Source organism: Syngnathus scovelli, chromosome 12, assembly GCF_024217435.2.
Source record: "Syngnathus scovelli strain Florida chromosome 12, RoL_Ssco_1.2, whole genome shotgun sequence".
NCBI lineage: Eukaryota > Metazoa > Chordata > Actinopteri > Syngnathiformes > Syngnathidae > Syngnathus > Syngnathus scovelli.
In genome coordinates this window covers 6627508-6654171 of record NC_090858.1, presented here as the reverse complement: position 1 = coordinate 6654171, position 26664 = coordinate 6627508, and the positions used below count along the sequence as shown (strand labels likewise).

The 26664-nt window shown below is 43.4% G+C and overlaps 1 protein-coding gene across 4 annotated transcripts in view; it reads left to right on the top strand.

The window, feature by feature from the left end:
- The first annotated feature begins 2277 nt into the window (after positions 1 to 2277).
- Positions 2278 to 26664, top strand: part of slit1a (slit homolog 1a (Drosophila)) — a 68044-nt gene continuing 43657 nt past the window's right edge. For 3 of the 4 annotated variants that reach the window (XM_049736162.2, XM_049736160.2, XM_049736159.2), the window contains exons 1-4: positions 2278 to 2879; positions 11234 to 11305; positions 13811 to 13882; positions 15097 to 15168. In XM_049736162.2, coding sequence (XP_049592119.1) covers positions 2680 to 2879; positions 11234 to 11305; positions 13811 to 13882; positions 15097 to 15168 — 416 coding nt within the window. In that variant the 5' untranslated portion in view covers positions 2278 to 2679. The remainder of the gene's footprint in view (positions 2880 to 11233; positions 11306 to 13810; positions 13883 to 15096; positions 15169 to 26664) is intronic. The other variant, XM_049736161.2, reaches the window with a different exon arrangement.

The window sequence follows — 26664 nt, the reverse complement described above, 5'->3', positions numbered from 1 at the left end:
AGTGTATCCACTGCAGTCAATAAGATTGACGAGGAGACTGTGATGACTTAATACAGCAGCAAATAAAAACATAAAGAAATCCCAGCCTACAAAAACATGAGCAACAAATAGAAATAATGACAGGGATGCAAAATAGCTTGAGCTTTAACTTTTACCAAAGTCTTTGCAGTTTGCAATAAATTATTTGAAGGTGTGTGGGTGGATGCAGTAGGCATGTCATTATGGTATCCATCAATGCATGTTTGGTATTGTAAGTACATGTTGTAAATACTGGTGAAAATGGCATAATTTTCTCATGCACCGTAAAGACGTGTCCATAATGGGAACATGACTGTATTGGTTTTGTATGTGATTTAGTTAACCATCTATCAAAGTCAGTGTTTAAACGAGTCAAAACAACTGATATGAAAATAATATGTCAATGTCAAGTGTGTGTCTGTGGACAGCCACTACGTAAATAGTGAGTTGATGCTCTTGCATCGTTTTGGCATAGTTTTGTCTTGTCATGAATAACTGTAACTAACTTGCATTTAACTTCTAAATATGTTTATGACTTTAAAAAGGTGACACTTTTATTTCTTTATTTTATCTATTCACAAATAAATGAAATGTGGATATTTGTTTTGTACATATGCAATAATATTCCGTTATCTATTTTATCTACTGTATTGCTCCTGCAGGTTAAATAAGGCCTTCTGTTTTGCATCTTCTCCCTTTTCTAGTCTAATTATAAATTACTGGCATGTCCCCCCACAACCTTGAGAGTACCAGAATAATTCCTGCAGTGTTTTTTTTTTGTAAGCATTCCTAAAATGGAATGACGCCCACCCCCCCACCCCAACACACATACCACTAAACACCCCTCTGTCCCCTCTTTAATTAGGGAAGATCTACACCGTGCCGACACTTTTACTGAGACAAATTGCGTCCCTCTCCTGACAGAAGTATCCATAAGTACACCTGCATGTGCACATATGCTTTTCGCCAACTTTGTTCATGCATCTGTCAATGAATGAGATTCTTTGGGCCGTGTTTATGTTAGGAGGGATACACCCTGTAGCAAAATCCCTCTGTGGATTCAAAGTGTCCCGAGGTGAACCATAAGCACAGCACTGACTAAAGACAGCTGTGTTGTTTATTGACATTTTACCATAAGTTAAATGGAGGTCAATTAAGTTAATAAATACTGAACAATTGCCAGAAAGACAAGATTTCTTTCCAAAGTTGCCTGGCAGCAATCAGGTCTGATCAAGTCCAGGAAAGTACTAATACACAAGTTGATATGTCTAATAATCAGTCACCAAAATTGGATCTGGCTGCAAAATGATGTAAAGAGTCTCCAACTATGCTCTGACTCACATTTTGGCTGCCTGGGTGAAACAGAGATAGTGTACACTACAGAGTGCTCCACACAAGCCTCAAGCAAAATTGTTTTGGAATTGTTTCCTCTTATTTTCTTCCCAAATCCCCCCCTCCCCATCTTGGTAGCAATTTGACACACAGACATTACTGTGCAGCGTGAACATTTCTGTTTTCGCGTCTGTCAGAAACTCCCAGTAATGAGACGTTCCAAGCCCAAATCAACATGTAGTGTCCCTCGAAATGCAAATTAATATAAAGATAGAAAAGTCGCAATGATGCGTTGAGAGTAAATGGCAGTCTTTTGCTTGAAAGTAATATTCAGTAAGTGATATCCACATATGCTTCTTTTCTTAATCTTCCTCCACTTTAAATGCCATGCCAATCTACATCCTTAAATCTCATCAACAGAGCAGGTTGTAGCTACCACTCATTCGTTTATCGTGTGACATCATCTCTCAAATGACTATTTGCACATGTGGCTACACTTGAGATACACAGTCATTTTCTTAGCCTCTGAGGGGCTGTGGTGTTGATTCCATTCACCCCTGCTGGATTCACCTTTGTTACATGTACGCAATTACAGCCACACACACACAAAGCCCGAGCTCCCCTGCACAGCCCCTTCAGGCAGGGGTTATGCAGTGTCATGCAGGTTAGGTGCTGCTCTCTTGGGGGTACGCCTGGAGGCAACCTGGGAGAAAAGAAGGAGTTGAGTGGGTGGGAATAAACAGATAAAGATATGTGGAGTAGATGTGGATGGTGAATAGAATCCAGGGAATGAAAGAAGGATCTTGAGAATGAGAGGGAGTTCAGGCAGGGTTCTGATTGGGGGGGTGTATACTGTGTGAGGAGGGGTAGGGGTGGAGTCGTGGGGGTCTGCTATTTGTAGATTCTTGTGATGGATGACTAGTGTGTGTGTGTGTGAGTGTGTGTCGGAGAGAGAGCGAGAGAAAGAGTTTTTTTCATTCTGCTCTTTCCTCCTGTTCCCTCTCTCTTTAGGCAAGCAGAGCGCAGTGGGACTGAGTGAGGAGGAGACGTGCGCACACCACAGCCACTCCACACAACCAAGGCAGGAGAAGAGTTTGCAAGGAGACAATAAGAGCAAGAGAACTGTTTTTTGGTGGGGGATAGCAAACTCTAAAAGAAAACTACAAGACCAAAACAAAAAAAAGGAATTTGCCTTGCTGAACTCTTCAAAGGAAATTATATTGTTTTATTATCTTGCCTGACAATATAGACTTTTTTTTAATTTTTTTATTTTTTTTATTTTAGTGGGACTTCTTAGGAGGTGGACAGGAAGAAATAAGTCAGGCTGGGATGGTGTTGACTATGCCAGGCAAAAGGATGTATTTTGGCCCGCTGGAGCTGTGCGCGTGGGGCGTGATGCTGTGCGCCTTGCTGCCGGCCAGCGCGGGCGCCTGCCCTGCCCTGTGTACCTGCAGCGGCACCACAGTCGACTGCCACGGACTGGGGCTCAGGACCATGCCCAGGAATATCCCACGTAACACCGAGAGGCTGTGAGTACCACCTGCCCGCTTTGCCGTTTACCCTGCTGTAGTAGCGTGCTTGATGTCACTCCGAAGATTGAGAACAATAGCCACGCTTGTCAAGCCGTGTGTCACACACTGGCATTCCAGTTCAGGTATAAATAGGCAAGAGGGACTTGAGTACTTTCTGTGTACTCACTAAAATATAATTTACTTTTACAAATCTAACTTTTAAAGTTACAGAAATAAGAATGAGCTCTGGAGTTTATATTCTTATTCTTCACTTGGCTCCTCTTCACTTCATACCCTACTTTGGGTCTCCCCTCTACTAACCGACCCCTCCGCCCCTGGTCCTCCTTTCTCCCAGTCACGGCCCTGAATACTCACTTCACAAATTGTTAAATCATGTAGAAAATTAAGCAAATCTGCTCCTTTAGTGAGTCTTCCACCAGGATCTTGTAGCTGTCTTGTAAAACTGATGGAGGATGAGGGAGATGAGGATGACTACTGGAGTGGAGTTCCGTCCGTTCGTCGTCTTTTTCATGACATTCTCCCTTAAAATATTCATCAGAAAATCAGAAGTGGCGAGTGTGAGGGGAAATAGATTGTTATAGTTCAGCTTTTAGAATATCAGTCTTGAATAAAAGATGCTCTGGGAAGAGCGGAGGAGAGAGCCTGTGTCAGAAGCGGCACTGGTACAGTGGGAAATTAAGTGGGAAATGCATATTTCATGCTTTTCATATCTAATTTCTAAGAACACTTTTTTTTTGGTTTGATTTAGTTGTTGCCTAACAGTCTGAACACGCAGGTTAAGGCAGCGAGGAAACATGCTCATTTGCGGTTTTCCTCTTGGTTGTAAATATTCATTGCCTTCATTACTCAAGAGTTGTCTATGCATTCATTTCGTTTTCCTTAAGTACATACCACATTTTAAACCTCACTTCATATTTTTCTATTTAATCAACGTGTGAGTCATGCAAAAAAAAAAAAATGTCTGCAGTAACTTTTATTTCCAAATTAGGGACCATCCTTTCCTGCGGGCTGTTGTGTGGTGATAAATCAAGGTTGAATGAGCAGGTCAACACAGCATACCTTCAACCACATGATTGTCCTGTTTGCATGCCTCCATGTGTGGAATCTTTGTTTTGCAATTCTGCAAAATCTCAGTACAAAATGTTAGCCTCGACTTGTTTTAAATTCATTAGGCATGAAACAGCACAAAAATAACTCGCCTCACTTGAGTGGCAATGTTGAATTAGTCTTGGAAAGTAGAGCAGAGATGACTACAAATCTTTGTGGATTGTGTTAGCGATGGTGTATACAGACTGATGCGTTTGGGAAATGGTGTGTGTGTGTTAAAGAAGGGGGGGAGGGTTTAAGGCAAAAGTGTGTGTGTGTGTGTGTGTGTGTTTAGGCGCTGGGATGTGTGCGCTGAGGGTGTCGCCACAGACAGCAGAATCCCATTTGCACTTGTCAGTGTGGGTTTGGATCAGTTCTGACCCCTGCGCTCCTCAGCTCGGAGACACAGTAATGACACTGTGAGGCTCCCTATGCTAAAACCGCACCAAGACCACCCCCCCTTTCCTGATTCCCTCTCCACATCTTTTTAATATTACTCCTCTCATCTAGCCCCCCACCATCCTCTTTGAAATCACCGTTGAAAATGTCTCATGTGCGATGCTTCTTTTCGGCAGATATTGATCCAAACATGCGCCTCATCTGTGTGAATGTTGATTTGCAAAAGGGGTGGGGGAGTGAATCCGTTGATGGGTGTGTCCGCCTTTCAATTGCATATCGATAACGGTCTGTACTGCATGTGTTCTTTTACATTTCTTTGCAAACCATACATGTCAGCCTGAAGTTACTTTATCTTCGAGGTGGGGTTGAGCGGCGGTGCTGTCGTTGGAAAATATGCGTATATGGACCAGGGAATGCCTGCAGTGTTTTTGGCATCACTGCCTCAACTGACAACTCGCCAGCCACCTGATCCATAATTTACCCCAACAAGGCAGAAAACAACCGGCCCGCTACCTGGCAACGGGGGAAAGTTGAAAGAGCATGATGTAAAAGATGAACAGACATACGTGCGCATGATGAGAGGATGCTTGAGAGACACATTGGCACACTCACCCGAGCCGTAATCACAGAAGGCTTTCAATTCACCAGAAGGTAGCTGGGTTCGGGTTTTCCCATTACCCTGACCGGGATAAAGTGGTGCACAAAATATGTGGACTAAGCTGGTGCGTATTGAATCATGTGAGTGACAATATCTGGAACAAAGCTCATTCAGTTTCAATTCCCTGGAGGATAAACCAACAATGGCGGTTCGACTCGACTGTCTAATTTGAGTCTAGTATTTCCGGGAGATGCTCTCCACTTTTTGTTTAAGATGTTAATGCGAAGACTTCACCCAGTTGTTATTGTCTCTTTGTTCCAGAGTTACATACCTCCGTAATAAGCATGTTACATGTTCAAATTGACTGCCGAACATTAAAGGCGGCTGCTGTGTTTCTCAACTCACCCTCGACCCACTGGCCCGCTCTCCTGACACAGCTACATTATATTTCTGATTGCACTCTTGAGAGGAATTATCCCGTCAAAGGCATTTATGTGTGTCAAAGCCATAAATCAGTTTTAGGAGTCACATTGTGTGGACTTTCAGGGACAAAAAGCGAGGCCTCACAAGAGGAATATAAATCCTGGATGCAGATAATTAGTAGCGTTTGGTCTCCTGAAACATGCTCGCGTTTGTCAATGTAATTCTATTACCTCTCGCAGAAAGTCAGTTTTTCTTGTTAATCTCGCCAACCGAGCGAGAGCATCCCGCCGGTGGTTTTGAGTGGCGACGGCTGGACGCCGCGTTTCAAAGGCACTCAGGCGAACGCTCCCCTGCCATCATCGATACGCCCGCATAATCCACATTTCACGCTCATCGAGATGCTTTTTGAAGTGATAGAATTTTTAGAGGCAATTATAGCATTCCACAGAAAAAAGGAAGAGCCGCACCAGTAAAGGTGCTGCGCAACAGATGACTGCTTTCATGTGCTCGTAGTTCCCGCATGGAAGAGTACATTATAGGAAAGCCATTAGTGGAATTTTTCCAGACAATGTCTTTAGAATAAAAGTCGACTTCCATCAGTACATTTTCTATACTGTTGATCCTTTTTAAGGTTTGCAGGGGGAGCTGGAATTAGGGCTTGCATGATTGCCTGTCAATCAGATTGTATGTGGTCGTGAATGGATCCTTGAGTTGGACCTGTAAGGCTAAGCTACCATCTCACAATAGACTTCAACAAAACAGGCACTGTTTCCGCAAGATAATGCAAAAACTGGGGATGCCATTGAAGGTTGATGTAAGGCTTTTTCATAATTCTCTTTAATTTGTATCAATGGAACGCATCAGTTAGATATTCCAAACATGAAACAGATCCAAATTCTGCCTAAGTGGAGGTCTGAGCTCTGCAGTGCCATTCGAGTTTGTTATGCAAACACTAGCAGACAAGAACTGGTTAAATTTTGATGTGCATTATACATTTGGTAGTGATCCTAAATTGTTTTCGCTTTTAAACTTAATGGGTGTCTGGTACTGAGTTTCATTATAGTCAACCTTGTTTTGATTGCTGTTACCACAAAACTTGAAGTGTGGTAGAGCCCATTAAAAATGGATGTCAACATTTGACTTAATTTCTTAATGAGTACTTCTAAAGACATTCCTTTCTATCCAAACTGTGGGCACCCATAAGGGCAAACACACGTTGGCTGTGATCCAAAAATTTGATTGTTCAGCTACGGCGGAGGCCTGTGCACTGCTGAGTGCGGTTGAACTTCGTTTCTACTCATTAGAGAGTAACGGGGAAATAATGTGACAGATGTGACTTAGCAGATGTTTTCACCACACACACACAACAACAAGACACACGTTGCATTTCAGAGCGCACGTTCATACGTGCTCGGCGCACGGCAGTAGATACAGTATGTGGTATGAAAGACCTCTCAGTCTGCTTCCACTGCAACGACGCTCTGTGTGTTCCAGTTCCAGTCTGTTACGCAGCGGCAACATGCGCGAGAACAGATGTTTAATTGATTCACTTTGTCGTGACAGTGTCATAAGTTATCTCGGTTTGAGCTAAAAGTACCTATGCTCTACTTTTCCATCCCGCACTTCCTCTTCTCTATCTCGCCCATGAAGCCATCTCAAGCTTTTTGCTCAATGCTTTGATCGTAACACCTCACTTGTGAGCTGTATATGTATGGGATGTGTTTAGTGTTTACCTAGAAGTGAGTCTCCCCTCCTGAGGCCTGAGTGCGCAGAATGAACACCGTAAATAGCCCTGGAGGAGCCCAGGAGGCGGGAAAAAAAAAAGCTCTCAGACATAGTCTTTAGCCACTGCTCTGCGCACTCATTGACGCACACGCTAAAAATGTGCAATTGAAGGCCTGCATGTCTGGAAGCCACATTTCAATTCAAAGAAGAAATCTGACCTCTTAGTGTGGACAAAAAGTGTTCCAGTTCACTTTAAGTGTGTTATTTTGGCCACGCTGGTCTGCTTTCTCTCGCTCTTTCTCAGACTTTCACTCATTGAGGTTATTGTGAGCTGGCATGGTGTAGCCGTGTTATTGTTGGAGCAACGACTATGTAGGTCGCTTTCTCCCAGACAGCTCCAAACTGTCACTTTTAAAACATCTAGTGACAATTCTCATGCAGCCTATCCCGTCTTCTCCTGTGTGTTTCACTGCTGTCGCTCCCATATGCTCCAGAGTCTGCTCACAGCCACTCTCGTTCATTCAGAAACTGTCAGCTCGTGCGGTTGAATAGTATCGTCAGCGTGTGATTGTGGGTAATGATCCGCCGCGCTTTGGCCACAGCACTTTGGGTTTTCTGTCGCCAGCTTGTAGACGCAGTGAGGAGTTTGGAAAGAGCACGGCCACTGAGTTTCAATCCGCCGGCTTCTGGATTCCCCGCCAGGCGAAAGCTGCTCGAGACAAATGGTCCTGTGGAGCTTGCAACAGTGATATTGGGTAGCAAAATGTGCACATATTAATAAGTCATTTCAATTGAGGCAGGTGTTGATGTGCGCTGTTGGGCAAGTCATTACCAAAATGTAATTCATTGTAAATTATTTCGAGATGTCATTTGAACCTAAATCGTAATATGATAATCCTAATTTCTTACAACGCCTCCAAAAAAATCCATCCATCCGTTTCTATACCACTTATCCTCAGCGCCTACGTGACCCGTACTTTTCTCTCAATCAATGACTCTTAATTCTTGGTGTCAGGTTGTAACAGTGGAATTACAGCCTGGGTTAAGGCACTTTCATAAAATTTTACATAAACTTATAAAAACGTTCAATAGCTTTATGCTGATTTATGTCATTGCCTCAGTCTTATACATTGCCGGCGAGTCTGCACTTTTCCACTGCATTCTTTTAAGTTCTGTTATATTTCTGCATAAATGCCCAATGTCAGCCAGCAGTACTTTGTTTTTTCCTCCATCCAGCTCTGAAAGTTGAACCAGATTGCTTGCTCCTGTGGGTCGTTTTTGTCTACATGTCAGTAGGTGTGCTTGTGTGATTTCCACTGATAAAGTATATTTATAGGGCCTCTTTTCGCTGCGCGAGCCGTGAAGATATTTGCGTCTGTGTGTGTTAGTTAGCCGGCCGCAGCGTTTGCTTATTCTCCCTCTGGTCTCCAGAATCCATTTCGTATAATGTTGCTCAATTCAAACCATGTCCCCTCGCCCCCGTTTGCTGAGCGACCCCATGCAGCTGGCGGAAATAAACTTAATGAGTTTTTCAGTGTTGTAGCAGCACTCGAAGCCTATTTGAATTATGAAGATGTGAGCAAATGGCGTTTGAGTTGGACTGTTTTTAAGCAACAGGAGCATCATTTTGACCAACTGTTTCAAAAAAAGCCTTGTAGCAACACAAATCATTCATCACTAATAGTCCCCAAAATCTTTATTTTGCACTTGATATATTTAAATACATTTTATTAAAGTGTGAAAGTTAGTCTGTTGGTTGAAAATGCAATTTGGGTTAGGGTTAGGGTTAATTCATTCATAATTAAAAAAAAAAAAAAAAGACTGCTTCTTTTGCACAAAAAATCATTTTATGGTACACAATAACCCCTTTTTTTAAAAACTCGGGTCGATTTGACCCAACTTCCTGGGTCGGTCCAATTTTTAATCCGACCGTTTTAAGGATGTAGTGAATATGTGAAAGGTGATGGTTATTAAAATATTTGCGTGATTTTAATTAACGTGTTAATAGAATTCCATAATTGTATAACTTTAGGATTGTATTATAATGATACCCATACCAACTGATGCATTAATTAACTGGGCAGTGCAGCAGTACAAGATAGCGATGTCTAAAATCTGACTGCTTGTCAGTGCTGGAAATCCTCATCGTAATTTCTAGGAAATAGACTGATGGAGGTGGAAATCCTTCTCTGCGTGAACTGGGAATCATACCTAATAATTTTCTGCCACGAGTGTAATACCGCAGTACTGTAATGCAAAAAACCGGCACCACAAGTCGGAACCACAAAGCATCTGTCTGTGAAACGAGAGAAGGCGCGTTTGCTGTCCTGCCAACAACTATTGCTTAAATTTCTTTCACTGTAATACTAATGACCGATTTTTTTTTCACTAAGAAAAAGCAGCATTCTCACTTTACACAAGCAAAACAATGAGTTCCTGCTGTGTGGTAGCCGGCAATTTCTATTACCTCATTGGTGGTTAGTGCATGGCCGTGGCTTGCTCATTCACAGGTTGCTCATGTAATGTTGTATCCACTACTTTACATCTAGCAGAATATTATCACTCGCATCTTATAAAACGTTTTGCAACCGTTCTGCTTAGCACTAGGTTTTGAAAGTGTATCAAAGTGTGGATGTGTGGCTCTTCCAGTACTAGTTAACACATCACAAGGGGTGGCAGGCATTTCATCACAATCGACTCTAAATATCACAACGCTGAAACTATGTTGAACTCCAAGATGAGCAAAAGCAACTTTATTGGTGGTCCTTTTCCCGAAAGAGCTCAAGCGATCGCATAGTTGCATCAATGACTCAATCCCGGAATGGAGATAGAAGCGATGACTAACAATCTTTGACAGGATTAAGCAAGAACTCTCCGCGAGATGAGGAACTGTGGTTCCATTTGTTTATAGGGGAGCGTCAGCTTTCCACAAAGTCCTCCTGCTACCTCTCAACGCCTCTCTCGTTGCATCCCCTCACGTTCCTCTTCGATCCCTTTTCTTGTCCTTTGGGTGCCATTAGGAGTGACCGCTCTGGAAATGAGACATTGGCAGGTCGACATGCACGCAAGCACCTATCTGCGTAAGCACCTGTAATGAACACCACATGTGCACGAATCACAACGCAGGCTAATGAACGCCGCTGCGTTATTTATTTCCCGCCGTCCTGTCGTTTGGCCTGTCAATGCACCTGTGTACACATGCACACGTACACGCCATCTGTCTATAATGGCCGTTCTTTTTAGTACTGCATAGAGCTACAGTCCCTCGAGTGGTCATTAGAAGAGTGAAGGGAAAGAGACCCTTGCTTTCTGCGTAGATTTGGAACACGTTTTTGGGCCGTGCTCAGCGATGAGGAGTTGAGTTGGCGGGTCAGGACAGGGTGGACCAATAATGCTTAGCGATTGCAGTAGCACACAAACATTCAAATCATCCCAAAATGTCTCTTTTTCCAACAGAACGCATTTGCAATGACGGTCAGCACTCAGCAAAGCATCTGCTCCCATTATATCCACAACACTTAGCTTTTTGGCCTTGCGGCCTTTCCCAAATCCCCTCCGCTGGCTCCCACTAATCCCTGACAATAGTGGAAGGACACGGCCAAGAAGGGGTGCGGTTGCGGGTGTAGGTTGGCAGTTCCCAGAATAAAAAGAAAGGCGGCTCAAATGTCTTGCGCTCACATTGCGCTTCTAGAATAGACTAGGGAGAAGAAATGCCAGCTTCCCCAAAAAGCCTGCTCTTACGAGAATTTGGACGGATTATAAACTGTGCTGTACCTTTGAATGTTGTTAAAACCTGCAAGGTCAAAGACAATAGGGTCGCTGAATGTCCTAAAATTTTGAACAAGCTTTCCCAAATTAAATATAGCAAATAAAATCTGCTATTCCCTGTCAATTTATCACCATCATAAAACATTTACAAACACTACAGGGCATTTGTAATAGTGTTAAAGTATTTTTGTTTACATTAAATTAAAAATTAAGCTATAAGCTTATAACTGTTAAAAGTAAAATCAGAAAAAAAAATCAATTTTTTTGTGCAAAAAGTGCATAAAGAAGAAAAGTGCAGGTGGAAATTAAAGATAAAATGTTAATGCTTATTTTTGTCTTCTCTTCTTTGCAGTGAGCTGAATGGAAACAATCTCACACGCATCACCAAGACTGACCTTGCCGGGCTCAAATACATCCGAGTTCTGTAAGTTTTGTGTCCGTCCTCCACGCTCTCTGATATCACATGCCACCATAGCAGGCCCCGCCTCTTAAAGGCACATGCATGTATGGAACACAAACACTACAATATACACAGTATATTCTAGAGAACAATTTTCCTAAAGTTTTTTTTCTGTTCAATTACAATTAGTGGTGTTTATACATTTTACAAATTTTGGTCAAGCTCTAGTAGATAAATGGGGCAATAGAGGAATTAGTTTTCACCCTGTGGCATGAACTGAATCATCCAGTCCTCCTCATTTTTCAATTAACAGACTCTGTTGGAGGTAGACAGTTTTATTCTTATGCTGGTTTTAGCATTGTAAAAAAAAAATCTAAATAAATTAACATTCTGTGACATAAGAACAAGAGCATACATCTCTTTCTGAATGTAACTACTCATGTATACAGACACAGTTATACATACTAGTTACAAAGCTCACATTAGCATAAGTCCAGTGAAGTGGGCTTATTGAGATGTACTCCACAGTACATTAAGCAGCCAAGTGTTTGCAGCAAGTGATGTAATGGACTTCTCTCTCACTCTGTATTGTCTGTCGTAGCATCATTTATTGCAACCTCGACACACACTTCCGCCTGCCCTCTGTTCCTACACATCAACACATAATGTGTGCATGCGTGCCGCTCCACACAGTTAACACACTCGGTTCAAGTAGCAGGACTCCGAGGGTATTGAAATTAAAGTACTCTTGTAAAATCAGGAATTAAAGCCGACTTTTAAATCAGACGGGTGGACATTTAACATTTCTTCAGTGTAATGTAGGCAGCCCACAATTCTTTCTGGTCCCTTGGAGTCCTATTTTCAAACGTCGTTATTCCCCCTTGACACCCCTCATCCACTGCTTCTTTACTGAACCTTATTCACAGTCCTGCTTGTCATTGTCTGCCTTCGCATACCGTCTGCGCCATCTCCTGCCCCTCCACATGGGGTTAAATAGTCCCATTGAAGGTCACTACAAGGTGAGAGAGGTCAAGAAAGATAATAAAATGTCCTGTTTCTGTATGTGATGTATAACACACACACACACACATACAGTAAGTGTGCATGTCATTAAACAAAAAAGTTCTTTAAATTAAAATGTGCACATCATGGACATCTAATCCTGCTGACCCCTAGAGAACCCTCAGTAGGAAACTAAAAGAAACAGCCGTATATATCTTTGCTGTCAGCTGTCAGTGTAACATCAACACAACTGATTTAAATCCCCTTTGTCCGGCACCATGTGTAAATCAGTAGTTTGTGTGTTCATGCCAAGAAAGACAATCACTTTTAGAAGATTTTTTTAGATGTTTAAATTTAAGATTTCAAGTCAGAAGTACTCATATTTTTCCCCATCTAAATTCATGAGGAAGCGATCAAAAGTGAATTGCACTTTTCTCTCAATGTTTATGGAGCGCAAACAGTGATTAGCATTTATATTTGATGGCGAGGAAGTGCAGACTGCTGAGTTGTAGGAGACCGGAGAGGTGGCCTTCAACACGGAACAGTTGTATATGTAATGAAGGAACACTCTTGTTTCTCCTATAAAGTCTCCTTCTTGACTTTGTGTTATTGTAACACTTCCAAAATCATCCAAGACCCCTTTTAAGGGAAGCTGGCTTTGGCAGTGGAAGTTAGAAAGTGTCCCTGCATGTTTATAAATTAAGAGATGCTTTCTTGTTTATTTTTTTATTTTTATTATGATTTTTTTTTTACTTTGACTTGTGAGTATAAATTTGAGATCCTCACATGATATGGCAGCCAAAAACTCTATGCAAATCACTTCACAGGAAACAGCAGTTTGGCTTCAAGCTGTTTATTGCCACTCCCAGTTGAAGTTTACTGTCAAAATAAACGTAAAATAAAGAAAATTACAGGTTGTGTATTTGTCCTCTGGCTTAATGCTAATGCACAATGCAAAACACCGCAGACGAGCTAACAAATAGCACTTGTTTTGCAGGATACGATCTGTCAAGATAGTTGAACAATGGTGCAGCAACACATCTAGACAAACATATAACTTTATGAAAACCAAGTAATGTTGCTTCACCTTTTGAGAAATGTGACTATCTCCATGTATATCCCTTTGTTAGTATTAAACTGTGTGCAATTACATTATCCTGCCCATTAAAATAAAGTCTTAAAAAATCTTGGCATCCTTAAAGCTGACCTTCCATCCCTCCTCTCGCCCGCGTTTGTTCTCATCTCCACCCAATGCGAGCCCCACGGACCACACCAGAGCCACACTTTCTGAGCCACATTGGAAATCTTTCCTTCCCTGCCTGCCTTTTTCTGCCAAGATTCCACACAGTGCCCTCCATCCACACCGCTGGCCTCTGTGCGGTTGTGAGGTGTTGACTATGTTTTCACCCAAGTATGAATACAGACCCACCGACAGAAGTCCAGCCAAGCATACCTTGGATATTTTGATAATAACCATCAGTAAAAGCGTCTTTCCGTATTGTAATACTAATACTCCTTTCCCTGCAGGCAACTGATGGAGAATCAGATTACCGCCATCGAGCGTGGGGCTTTTGATGACATGAAAGAGCTCGAGAGACTGTGAGTACCACCCTGTAGACAGACACGTTTATTGTATTTCTAAACCTGAGCTAGTGGATCCACGCATTACTCGATTGTAACGTGACTTACAAGAGGAGCTGTCTATAAAGTCACTTTCCTGTCATTCGGCTTTGGACAGATGGTGCCGGGAGCATTTCTTGCTACCTGCCTCCCTTCACCGCACGCCTTAACCCATGTGGACAGACCCATCACTCCTCAGCAGCTTGTAAAGCAGCCCCTGGAAAGACATAAGCAAACACGGCCAACCACACCTCAACTGGCACATTAGCAAATCGGTAGTGCTAGCCACATGGAAACCTGTGCCGCAGATGACTTTATGGGCAAGCGCGATTAGTGGTGAACCCATAAAAGACTTTCCCTTAATCCGAAACCCACATTAACAATTCCAATTGCTCAAGGCTATGCTCAGATCGTCTTTACAAAGTTCCCCCTGCAGAAATGAGTAGATATATTCCCTGCTTTAGACCACTGTAGAAAATAAGCGTTTGGTTCTAGGATATTTTAAAAAAGCCACAAACTCAACAGCAGGTATGCTTAGAGGCTGTGAAGTGGGCACACAGTTAATTCCCATTATGCACTGAAGCGCCACCTTAGTGGTTCCCAGTGGTGAGTGGCACAGGTCCCAACATCTGTGTCAAAGTGTGTGCGCTGTGCTCTCAGATTTGCAACCTCTCAGTCACAAGCCACTGCGTTCACTCTCACGGGCCTCGAGTACTCAGTGGAAGGAGAGAGTTGTGGTTTCCAACAAATTAGCAACAGGCTGTTCCTCATTGACTCAAATGCGCTATTTGCATATAGCCTGCCAGTCTTGGATGTGACGTGTTTGCCAGCCATTGTTCCAGTCAAGAAACATTGTGTATTGATATAACTCAGATCAAATCCGCACATGTTCTAACATGTAATTGATGTAATTCACTTGTTACCGAACGGGAATTTTGGAGAATTGTTACTCTCGGAAAGATGTAATCCTACCCCGGTGCTGTAATGTCACTACGTAGAGATAATTCACTGCGTTTTAATTCCCCCTGAACTTTCCCGTGGATATTTATGTGACATTAAAGGGGGGGAGACTGAAACGCAATAGCCCGTGGCTACGCTGATTCGACTGCATCTTGGAGAAATTATTCACAGCTTCCTCACTCAAGAACATACACACGCATTCACTGGCTGATCATATGCTCTTCCTGCCATAGGCGCCTGAACCGTAATCAAGTGCAACAGCTTCCAGAGTTGCTCTTTCAGAAGAACCCTGGCCTGTCTCGTCTGTAAGTAACTGCAGTCTTTTATTTTGTTCTTCAACCATCCACGCTCCCCTGCTGCTTGTTCACATGTCATCTCTCAACACTCGTCTTGCTCTCGCGTGCTGTAACACTGCTCTGCAAGGTTTCATTTACCAATGTGGGCTTTGGTTTAGTGTGCACAATTAAACAGCAGTCAGACATAAATTTTACTTAGAGAAAGGCCACTTGAGGTTTCAATGATCCTCAGTGTTCCATTCTGGCTTTTGGACTCTTGGGCCTGCATTCCTAATCATCAGCAGTGTCTACAAGAGAGAGTGCACTGCTGACAGGGAAGTTGAGTGTGGCCCAATTGATTTTGGGCTCTGTTCCAATTTAAATACTTATTGAGTTCTTTCTGTCGGTGGACTGCATCTCTATTCCCTGATGTACACACACACACACACATGTGCCCCATGTAGTAAAAGTACGTAATGCTAAGCCTCGTCTGTATTTTTTTTTCAAAGATTTCCATCATTTGGCTAATCAGTGTCCCTTGTTGCTAGCTGATCGTTGCAGCTCACATTATTCCAGTTACCTGCAGCATCTGGGAACAATAAAACAGTGGGACATGGAAAAAGCTTTTCCCTGCCATCTATTGACGCTGTGGTTTGTACTTGCTTATGACCCTTATTTGCGAGACCCCCCCCCCCCCCTAATCTGCTTATCTTGCGTTTGATGTCTAATACCATCTTGCATCTATTTGTTGCTCCCTTGTAACTGTCTTCACACGTCACTTGTCGTTAAGCCAAAGTCGTCCTGTCAGGTTTGAGAGCAAAGCGTCATGGAAGGTTTGATTACAACGCGCTTGTCTGTCTCGCTGGACGAAACCGCCGCACGGCCTTGAACAAGCGTGACTGGTCCATCTGTGGCGAGCGACTTTGCCAACAGCCATCGAATTGCGCTAACACAGCTCTCCTGTTTCATCCAATCTGACTTCACGCTCATTATTCTAAACTCTACGCCGGCACATCCCGCACAATGAGACCTTGGTCACGTCGGCTAAATCGATTCACAATGTGTACACGGTCATTTGTTCTTGATCCTTGGCTGAATTAAAAAGAGCCATAATAGGGCATGACGCTTTTCAGGTGCCTTGTATATTCCTAAGCAGTTAAAACAAATGAGCAGGCCAGCCGCACTGAATTGAAAATAAAGCAACCATTATGACGCCTGTGGTAGATTGACGGATTGATTTGTGCGAGACTTAAAGAACAGCGGGGCAAAAAGACAAAGCCTTTTCTTAATGTGTTTCTTAACTCCTGATGTGTCTGGGCCACACTGCGGGTTCTGGTTCCATGTCTGATGTGGTTAGATTACGGCCTGTCTCACTCCTGCCAGCAGTTTTTAATGGACTTAAAAGGTTCTCCATTCTCAGGGGAAGCCTTTTGCTGCTATTTCGTTTGTACCTTTTGTCAGAAACAACTGGGGTATGTTAATGCACTGTAAGATAGTTGTGCACCTTTGCACTTACTAAAAGTTGTTAAATTGCTAAAAAGGTCTACCTTTCCAAGCCTAACATGGAAGATTATCATAAAAAGTAGTGCACTCACCCGGATTGCTCTCTTCATTTGAATGCAAAATGTCTTTCTGAACCTTTTGCACTTTTGCTCTTTGTCTCAATTACACCCTTTATTGAGCAATTCTGTCTTGAAGAGAAGCTTTAGTGGAAAAAATGAGCGACAAACTCACAAAAATGAAGGTCGTTAGGTTAATGTAGGAATTTGTGCGTGGGATTAACATGGTAATGGTGGTATGAACATTTCCTCTATAAAACTCCACTTATTGTTGAATTTTAAACATGATGCTACAGGTGCCTTGTTTTAAAAGTTTGTAAAAGTCTGCTAATGGAAGACTGTTGAATGACATGAATATATTAGTGTTCGAATTATGTCCGAGCCGTCGCAAGCACACCATAATTATATTTGCAGGGGCAGAGTTGAGATAAATTGGAATTCGAGATGATTAGCGATAGATACGATTTGTTACAAGCCGCTCAATGATTGATGGCGATTGGGTTCCGAGATGCAATGTAAACGACTACATAGAGGTAAGCGGCATGGCATGAAACATCAGTGAACAGTGAAAAGAGAGTTACATTCATCAATGTTAACAACCTGTTGGCCCCCTTGGCCTTATCCCACTCCCACTTCACTACATGGCTGTAATCTACTCATCTGTGCCTGTAATTAGCGTCTCCTCGCAGTGGGAGAGCAGGAGGAAGTGAGGACCGTGTGACAGTGGGGGTAAGGTGAGAGGATTTGGCGTCTAGAGGAGAACAGTTAGCCGAGGAGACGCCCCGGAGGGACGCAGCATCTGGTTTAAGGTCAGGATGGGTTCTGGGGGAAGTGGAGGTGAAGGTTGTTGCGTTTTGTTGCCACAACACAACCTTGTCGGAAGCGCCATGTTACACGGCATGAGAGGGATTGGTGGTGAGGTTTCACCTTGTATTTCTCCCCGGGAGGTACAAAGGGGAGTTGTGTACTTGCACAAAAGGGAAGATGAGGAAATCCTGGCAAAGAACCAGAGAGGGCATGTTTCAATCGTCCTCAAGATCCTTTTTCCATCTTTCATTTTCATCGTGTAATGCTTGGCGACAGGCTTATTGACATACACAAAACACAAACACACTGACATACTAGCTGGGTGACATAGTTACATACTGACGATACGCACAAGCGCATTAAAAAAAAAAGAATAAGGGAAATGCAAATAAATCTAATTAGAGCAAGACCGACCCTATAATTACCTCTCCATGGGCGGGTGTCTGTATGGGGGTCGTCCATGAGGGAATTCGTTAGTTCTGGTGTTTAAGTTTGCTAACTATGTGTTGCAGAGTTCGATGAGCAAACTGCTTCTGTTTGTTGATTGCTAAGGGGAGAAAAAAATATCCAGAAAAAGTTGTGTGCTCTATCATTAACACTATAAAGCATCCAACTGTCACCTTATTGCTGCTTTGCTTTTCCATTCGTTATATTCCTTAGCTGCAGGTTGGCTCCAAGTCAGAAAATCAGCGCTCAACCTTTTGACGACATGAAAAGAATTAAATTGCTACGTCTGGTGCCGTTCCCGCATATGAGCCGGTCAGACCGTTAATGCTCTAAACTTGTCTTGTTGTTTTCTTCTCTTTGTCTCTGCTCATGAATGACCCGCTTCAGTGCGCCCGGTCTTTCGGAATACTGTTTGGGCCCCAACTTTGCTGGCGTCTCCATAGCAACGCGTCTCCTTCAATCGCTTTCTGGGCCATCAGTGTGCCCTCTTGATTAAAATGGCTGCCTCACATCTGTCCAGCATCAAACTCTCAATGCATAGGAACGTTCTTATGGTCTGTCATTTTAGCAGTGATGCCAGTTTCCAGAAAAGACTGTGCAAACTGAAATTAATTGCAGCAGACTGATTCAGGTTCTGGTTGCCTCAGTGGGGACTTTGAGTAGAGCTACCATTGGTTCCAGATTCTGAACAGACTAGTCATCTCTTGCCCAGCTTCCTTCCTTGTCCACCATTAGCTCATATTGCATTTATACAACCCATCGTGCGTGATCTGTCAATTTAAGGTGTTTGAGTTTCTGCAGCAGCATGAAATTCCTGACCTGGCGGCCGACCAAACCGTCTAAGTCATGTATTAACTTCTTGCTCTCGCACTTCTTCCTGCCCCTGTCCTTGTCAGGTGGTAAAAGCGGCTTTTACGGCTTGTCGCTGTTTTCTTTACGAGTATGGGCGTACGTGTGCGAGCGTGTGTGAGCGGGAGAGAAACTCAGACTAAACCATGTGAAGCGAGCGGAAGCCAAAAGGGGGTAATTTAAAAACCACTACTCCATTTGAAATATTCACCACCTCAGCACAAGGGGAGCAAGAGAGGAGAAAAGAAATGGACAAAGTGGAGTCAGAAGGGTTGAAATATTCACATGGAGAAAATATGAAAACAGCAATGTTTGTATTTACTAACGATTCTGTGTCCGTCCTCATGAATAATTAAAATGGTGGATTGGGGATGATTAAATATTCACACCAAAGCAGAGGCACATCAATGCTGTTTTTGGTGTCCGGTTTCTGCTATACGTTGCTCTACATATGTAAGCACAAACACACATGACAGTCCACAATGACCATCAAATCATGCATGTGTGAGTCGAGTGTGTGCTTCTGCACATTTTTCCGCGCCGGGGGACTGGCCCGGTCATTATGAATTGATACAACATGAATAAGACATCACAGCGTGGTCCAGATCCGTCATGAGTATACACAGGCAGGGATTTCATTCAGTCCAAGGAGGGCCTGCTTGCCCTCCTCTCTGCTCCCACCGCTGACACTTCAGACTGCTTGGCAATGCTCGGTCCAGATTGAAAGTGACATTCGGACGACGCAAGACACACACACTCCTTGGTATCTCTCGGCGTGTGGAATGTAGCAAACTGGCCAGGAATAACACCTATTTTTGGGGCAAAATAAGTTGCCGTAGTTGTGTAAGTTTTGTGACGTTAACATTCTAGTATTGCCAAAAAACAGGCTGGAAAAATAATTTGCCTCATTTTTAACATTACCAATTGTCACATGAGTTTAAAAAGTTAGCCGCAATGCCAAGTGTTCTGATTTCTCTGTATTTTGTTACGGGCAGTTGCAATATTTTCCACAGTTACAAATAAGTCTAGACTTGAACATCCCAGGTGCGTTGCTGGATGTATTCCAAGTAGACACAATAACACGGGTTTTCGTCACTCATGTTTAAAGACATCAGGGCGGTATTTATAACCACCCACGATTATATCACTACATCATCCCCAAATTTAGGAAAGTAGCAGCCCACTCCTGTCCCGTGTCCCCATCAAAAATTTAAAAAGATGCCTCAGAGCAATTCATTTGGCAGCAGCGTGGAATTTTTCATGATTAATTTTGGTACGTTTTCCTTCCTTCTCACAAAAAACAACGCTGTAAGGGGAACGGCTCAAAAGAACAATTTAGTCGCCCGGGGAAAGCCTGGCATTAGGAGAGAGATTTGGGGATTTTTATTTGTATGTGTGTGTAATTAGCGGTTTTAGACACATCCCTTGATCCTCTTCCCTATGGCTAAACTCTCCTACGCTGTCTGTCGGTAGGGTTCACGTCCATTCTTTACACTTGAGTCCCTTTGTTCTTCATACTCCACTTAGTCTGCTGTACCTTTTGTCAGAAGACAACCTAAATTCCAGCTTTACATCATACAGTCTAAAGCTGGGAAAGCTTTGGAGGAAACTGGTGAGCCAGGGAAGTCATCTCCTCCCTCTATTTTATAGGCCAGTAGTGCACTTTTAAAACTGTACTACTAAATCCAAAGAAAGAAAAGTTGTCAGCGCTACAAACCTTCACAGCAATTTTTTTTTTTCTGTCAGTATTACTTCTTTACAAAGAGACCGCTCTGCGGATAAGAGTAAAGGCCGTTCAGGATTTATTATTATTATTTTTTAAATATTTCACTGCTACAAATCAAGTCAAGCCTTGCAAATTTCTAAAGGTCTGTCAATCCTTTAGCTGAATGTGTGTGTGGTTAAATGGATAAATAGACCTTTCCTTTTTTTAGTACAGCAGGAAAACAATCGTGACACGATGCATTTAGTATTGATTGTGAAGGCACCACTGGGAGTCAGGGGGATGAAAAAAATACGGAAAACTCCAATTTAAACACATGATTCCAGTTAGAACAGCATTTTCAGTTAGATAAACGTGTTATGCTTGAGTGGAGGGAGGACAGAGCAAAATGAATCGTCGGATGGATGTGAAGGTGATAGCGTGTGACAGAAGCAGCTAATAAATACCAAATGTGGATTTAGCAAATGGAGTTGGCAGAAAGGAGCAAAGCGAGGGGCATACAGAAGAGGGATTGGCTTCCTCCAGAGATTCTGAAAGGATTCTCATTGGTAGAGGAGGATGCAACCCAGTCCACCTGCAGAGGAGTATTAGCCAAAAGGTCCATCACCACTTCAAAGGAGAACGCTGCCAAAAGAGGCCTGGAAGAAACGATGGAGGATAGCGGAAATACATGTAGCGATAAGACCAGAAAGCTTGTCCATCCCCCGTTATTAACTGTCCCTCACTTCCTTTCTGTCATCTTCTTTGTCACACTCTCCTTATCACCTCCCCGTCCATGACTACCTCTCTGTGTCTTATCAGTATCTTCAACACCTGGCTGCCCCCGGATGCAAAGCCTTCCTTCATTCATCTTCCCCCTTAGCTGGATTTCTCCATCCGCTGGCTTAAAAAAAATGGCCCGGGGACTGGAGTTTCTGACGAGCCCCAGGTTGCGGTAATGAGATTGCAGACGCTTTCATGTGGAGATCAAACCCGACGGGTAGGGGGTGGTGGGGGTCTTGTTGGTGCTGGTCTTAGTGGAGTGGATATTCCCAGCACAGGACTTGAGAGTGGGCTCAGTCCAGCGCGCCCATATGTGGACAGTTCCCATGAAGCCAAGACGACCTCAGCATGACACACAATAACGTTAAAGAATGGAACAAATCATTGTAGCATTCCTCTGTCCAACCTAATACCTTTCCTGATATTTACAGCCGCAGAAGGTCAAACGTTTCAAGCAGGACAACGGCATAAGTCAGAAATCAATGGCAGGCGCAGACTAATACACATTTTCTTCTATTCCTCTCTGCTTGCTCTGCGAGAGTCAACACCTCATAAATTCACCATGAGAATAAGTAGTCCCCGGGGACAAAGGCAGACTGACTCGGGCTATATTTGAACAGGCGGGTGCTCTTTGATTTGACTTTGCCCAGTAGAATCAATGCCACTCCCTAAATCCCTCCATACCCAGGCCCATTAAATCCTCCCAAAAGCAAGCTGTGGATATATGTGTGTGGGAGGGGGTCTTTTAATCCGTAACGCTCAGCCACACGGCATCACTACTCCCTCCCCCTGACACCTTTATTAAACCGACGGGAAGGAATTACCTTGAAGTTGTATATTAGGAGACCGTATAGGATGCAACATGTTAATTGGAGGATTTATTTTATCTGACATTTAGTTTTATGAATTCCAAATGTTATGATCATAATGCATGGGTGGAGTTCTTGTTATGTTGAGTGACTGGGTCTTAAAATTTGACTGATGTTACCCTAAAAAAATTCTTTGAAATCTCTACCATAAACCTGCCCTGTTTAAGATCAACACAGTTCAAAACCGGACAGCCTCTGAAATGTTGGAATTTGACATTAAATGATTCCATAGGAAGGGATGGAAACAAAAATAACGTCACTATCATAAAACCACATACAGTCGGGCCATTTTAAGGACCATTTTCCGGATATGCCGATGTGTAAAATGTACAGTCGGTTGGTGTGTGCCGTATTCAGAGGAAGTAAAGGGATATCCCCAAGTACCACTTCATAAAGCTGTTGTGAAAGAGAAGGAGCTCATTCATGGCTAACAAAGACTTTTCACATGAGCAAGCTAACACACAGCCCTACACTTCCTCAACACACTTTTTACCCATTTTATTTCTCCTCTTATCAGTCTGTTGCTCCGTTTTCTCTCAAGTCTTTGTCATAGGTTAATTGGTTGAACATCTCAGACTGATGCAGAACCTTTGCAAGGAATTTTGGCAGAGCAAAAATGGCAGCTGGCTTCATCAAATGTGGATCTACGATAAATATCTCAGAGAAACGACGACAGCTTGACTTTTCTCACATCGTCTTTTAATAGTAAATCTTTCATGGTTTCTATGGAGACTGGAATGGCAGTGTTGTTATGCTGCCCTTGGGCAATCTCACCCTCATCCACCTTCCTACCTGTGGTTGTGGATATAAAAAGATAGTGTTGCATCGGAGTTAACACATTCACTCCACAAAGTTTACTGTAGTTTCACAGACCAATTAAATCTTCTTCTTAAGTTTAATATTTTTCTTCCAGATAGGAGTTCGAAGTATAAACTTTTCTGAGCGCTGCAAGACCAACCAGCGACAATCAGTTAGGTTAGGAAATCCCAGCCTGGTTTCCCAAGCGAGCACCCTCATTGTGACATGGTTAGACGTGTCCCGACACCATTCCCATCACCCCTCATCCCCTCCATCCCCATCCCTCCATCCCTCCCTCTATCTCCAGAGAATTGCTTGCCCTTTCGCTCAAGCCATTCCGTCTCCTTGGAGCTCATTGTTCTCGGTTGCTAGGTGATAGCCGGGGCCTCATTTGGTCACCTTGGATACAGGGGGAGGCCTGGGTATTTGGTAAAGGGTCAGGGCTGCCAGAGGTGACTTGAAGGTGTGTGTGAGACGACATTTACGTATATTGTTAGCCATCAAAGTGTGTGTGCGTGTGTGTATGCGGGAGCGGGTTTGTGTGTGTGTTTGGTTAAGGGTCAGGCGTGACAGAGTGGGTACAAAAGTGTAGGGTGTGCCCAACCCCTCCTTCGCCATTTATTAGCCTATTCAGTCACCCACTCCCCTGCTCGCAGTCAAACTGAGCCAGGAGGCATCGGAGCTGTCACTCAACACTTTGGGGGAGGGGCAAAAGACATAATTAATGTACATTATATGGAACTAAAGAGGAAACTCGAATGGCGGTTGATGGAGCACAGACCTCAACCAAGGCAGAACTGTGAAATTGTGGGCTGGTATATTTTTGTGTTTATTAGTTGCAGGGTATTTACTGGTTCACAAGGAAAATAAAGAACATCTTACTGGTTTCTGGTTAAAAAAAAAAAAAAAATCCTGTTTCGAGGGGTATGATGAATGATGGAACTGCACAACTTTGTTTTTTTTGAGTGGCAGGAACTGTTCTATCATGGGGAAAGTTGGGGGGAAATGTTGATGCGCCGTATTTTCTATTTGCGTCCAGCTACTTTCTGATTCACTAAGCAAGATGACGGGAACATTTCCGTTATGATGCTTATTTTTATCCCAGTGTGCTTTTTGTGCTGAGATGTAATGGAAGAAGTAAGCAATCACTATGATGAGGAGACTTGTTTTTTTGGGGTGTTCGATACTGTTGGTGGGAGTCACACCTGCCCTTGTTTTCGTCTTTGGCTCTCTCCCTCTCTTTTTTTTTCCATCCGTACTGAGCCCCTCTCAGTCTGTAAAACACCCACTGGGGGATAGCCTCTTTGTCAAGCAACCCTTCTGAATTCCCATCCACTACCGTCAAGCCGGTCTCGGTCTTGAAGAGTCCTGGAGTGCCTTTCATGAACCGCCACCACAACAACGTACATTCACACACAAACCAAATTGTGTTGTTGCCAAGACTGAAGTACAGATTGAAAAAGTACAAGGGGAGGGCAGGGAACAATCTAGAAGCATATTTGACCAAATTAATTCATTCTAAAGTTTCATCTATGCCATATGTGCTTTTGTATAAATTTAGAAAAAAATCCTTCACAAATCTAGAATGTCTTTAGGGAAAGGAGGAAGTTGTTGCAATAGGAGTCCGATTCCATGTTTTCTTCTATTTTCGCTTCCTGTTGGTGTCATGGCCAGGTGTCTTTTCTCTCCATTCTTTAATGCTCAGTTTCTTCACAGTTGCATCAGTGAGCCCTTGGAGCAAAACCTTTAATGAGGACGATGAGGTGACTCATCTCGTTGTGTTTTTTTGTGAGTCATCGCTGTGTTTGTATGTCTTTTATCCAACTTTTTAGCACACAACTTTACATCTTCCGCCCCCTCATTTGTACGCTGCGGCAATCTTGGTGGTTCCCCCCCAGAATTTCTATTTGTCCTTAAATGTTGCCATGTATGAATTGTGCTCCAGATTGCCTTTCAACTGTTGCCATGTGTTCTCCAACACTTGTCATGAGTCAGATGAAATGATAAATTATAGCAATAGAGTTATAGCTGATGGCAGATTCCAGAAGCAACCAAGCCCATGCCACAAAGAATCATTGACTCACTTGGGGAGTCGCTTTTTATGAAATAGATCTATGGTTACCCACAATCTGTTTTGGGATGGTGATCGAACTTCGACTAGATCATTGAAATGTTAAGAATCATTTGCTCCATAATATCAATCATAACATCTTTTGGCTTTTCCCATCATTTGCATTGTTTGTTCCTGACACAAGTTAAGTTGGCATTTGAGTTGGCATTGATATGCTGTTGACCCCCGATTGTGCCGTGTACTGCCGTGACTGTCTTTTGTTGGTGGAGGGCTAACCTTTCTTTGTGCCCGTGTTTGGTCCGGTAACCTTGCTTTTGTGCGACTGTGTGTCACAGAGTGTTGTGTGACTGCCCTTCTCCATAAATCACTGTCAGATTCCAACGGCACAAAACAAAGCGCTCGCCCAAAGCGCAGATATTGTTTGCGCGCATGTGGGCGCATCCACATCCGTTCTCGTATGTGCGTCAAGCCCTTGGCCCTTCATTAACCGGCAACTTGCAGAGTTTATGAAAATTTATTGAGTGTGAGATGGGCGCTTTTTCTTCAGATGAATATTGCAGGAGACGTCGCGCCGGGTGACACAACAACCCATCGATTTCAAGGCGACACCAAGGGAGGGGGGTGAAAGCAAAAAGGTTGAGAGAATGAGGTTGATCGCTGCTGCGTGATGGCATAAACTGGAGAATTTCTGTCACTTGGTGTGCGTGTGTGTCCCACACGGGGGGGCCTTGATAAATAAATAATGAGTGAAATGAGAGCAGCTCTCCGTGGATCTTCTCCGTTTTTCACTGTTTAGAACTCAACACACACACATTTCAGGACACGCTACATTCATGCTACTGGAGTTCACCGACATTCTCCTTTCCAGGAACATGGCGTAAAGTTCTAAGGCTATAGCTCCATATACACATTGACACTGATTCAAACTTTAACCCTTACTGTATCCTTGACTGACTCGCTTCAAGAAAAAATACCAATGGAAAAGCATCCACGCAGACTCGGGCTGAGGAGGTACCAACAGGACTTAGCTCTGCATTCCAGACGCATTGACGGTAATCGGAAACAGTGAGGTGAAGGCTGAAGCTCACACACATCCACAAGCATGGCTATAAATGCCTTCCTTGTGTCGAGGCCGCGGAGCTTTAGTGAGCTCAGCAGGGTAAATACAGTGATAAAAGCAGGATTTGGCGGGGTGATTGCAATGGAAGGAAGCGGCGGGAAGGGAGAGAATTTATTCCTAATATCCCTGCAGGTCCAGACATGACAGACGCCCCGAGGCTTGTAACCAAACAGTGAGAGCGGCGCTGACTCACGGTTCCTATTCTCGCTCTGCGGGCTGTCCTAACACATCGGCAGTTCCCTTGGGAAAGGCAACCTTCTCCTCAGGAGAAGACGGCAGGCCCACCTTGCAGACAAAACTTGACCTTTTCTCGAAGCAATAGTGGCGGCGATGAGCCGTGAGTGAAAATGGAAGCACCGGAGAGGGTGGGGTGGGTGCTCGTGAGACAGAGTGAGGGATTTATAGGTGTCAAGAGGAGGCCGTGTGAAGATTCATTATTTTTTCAAACATCACATTTCTAGGCAACTGAAGGAAAGGTCAAAAAGAAGGAAAACAGCAGACTGGATAGCGATTAGACGGAA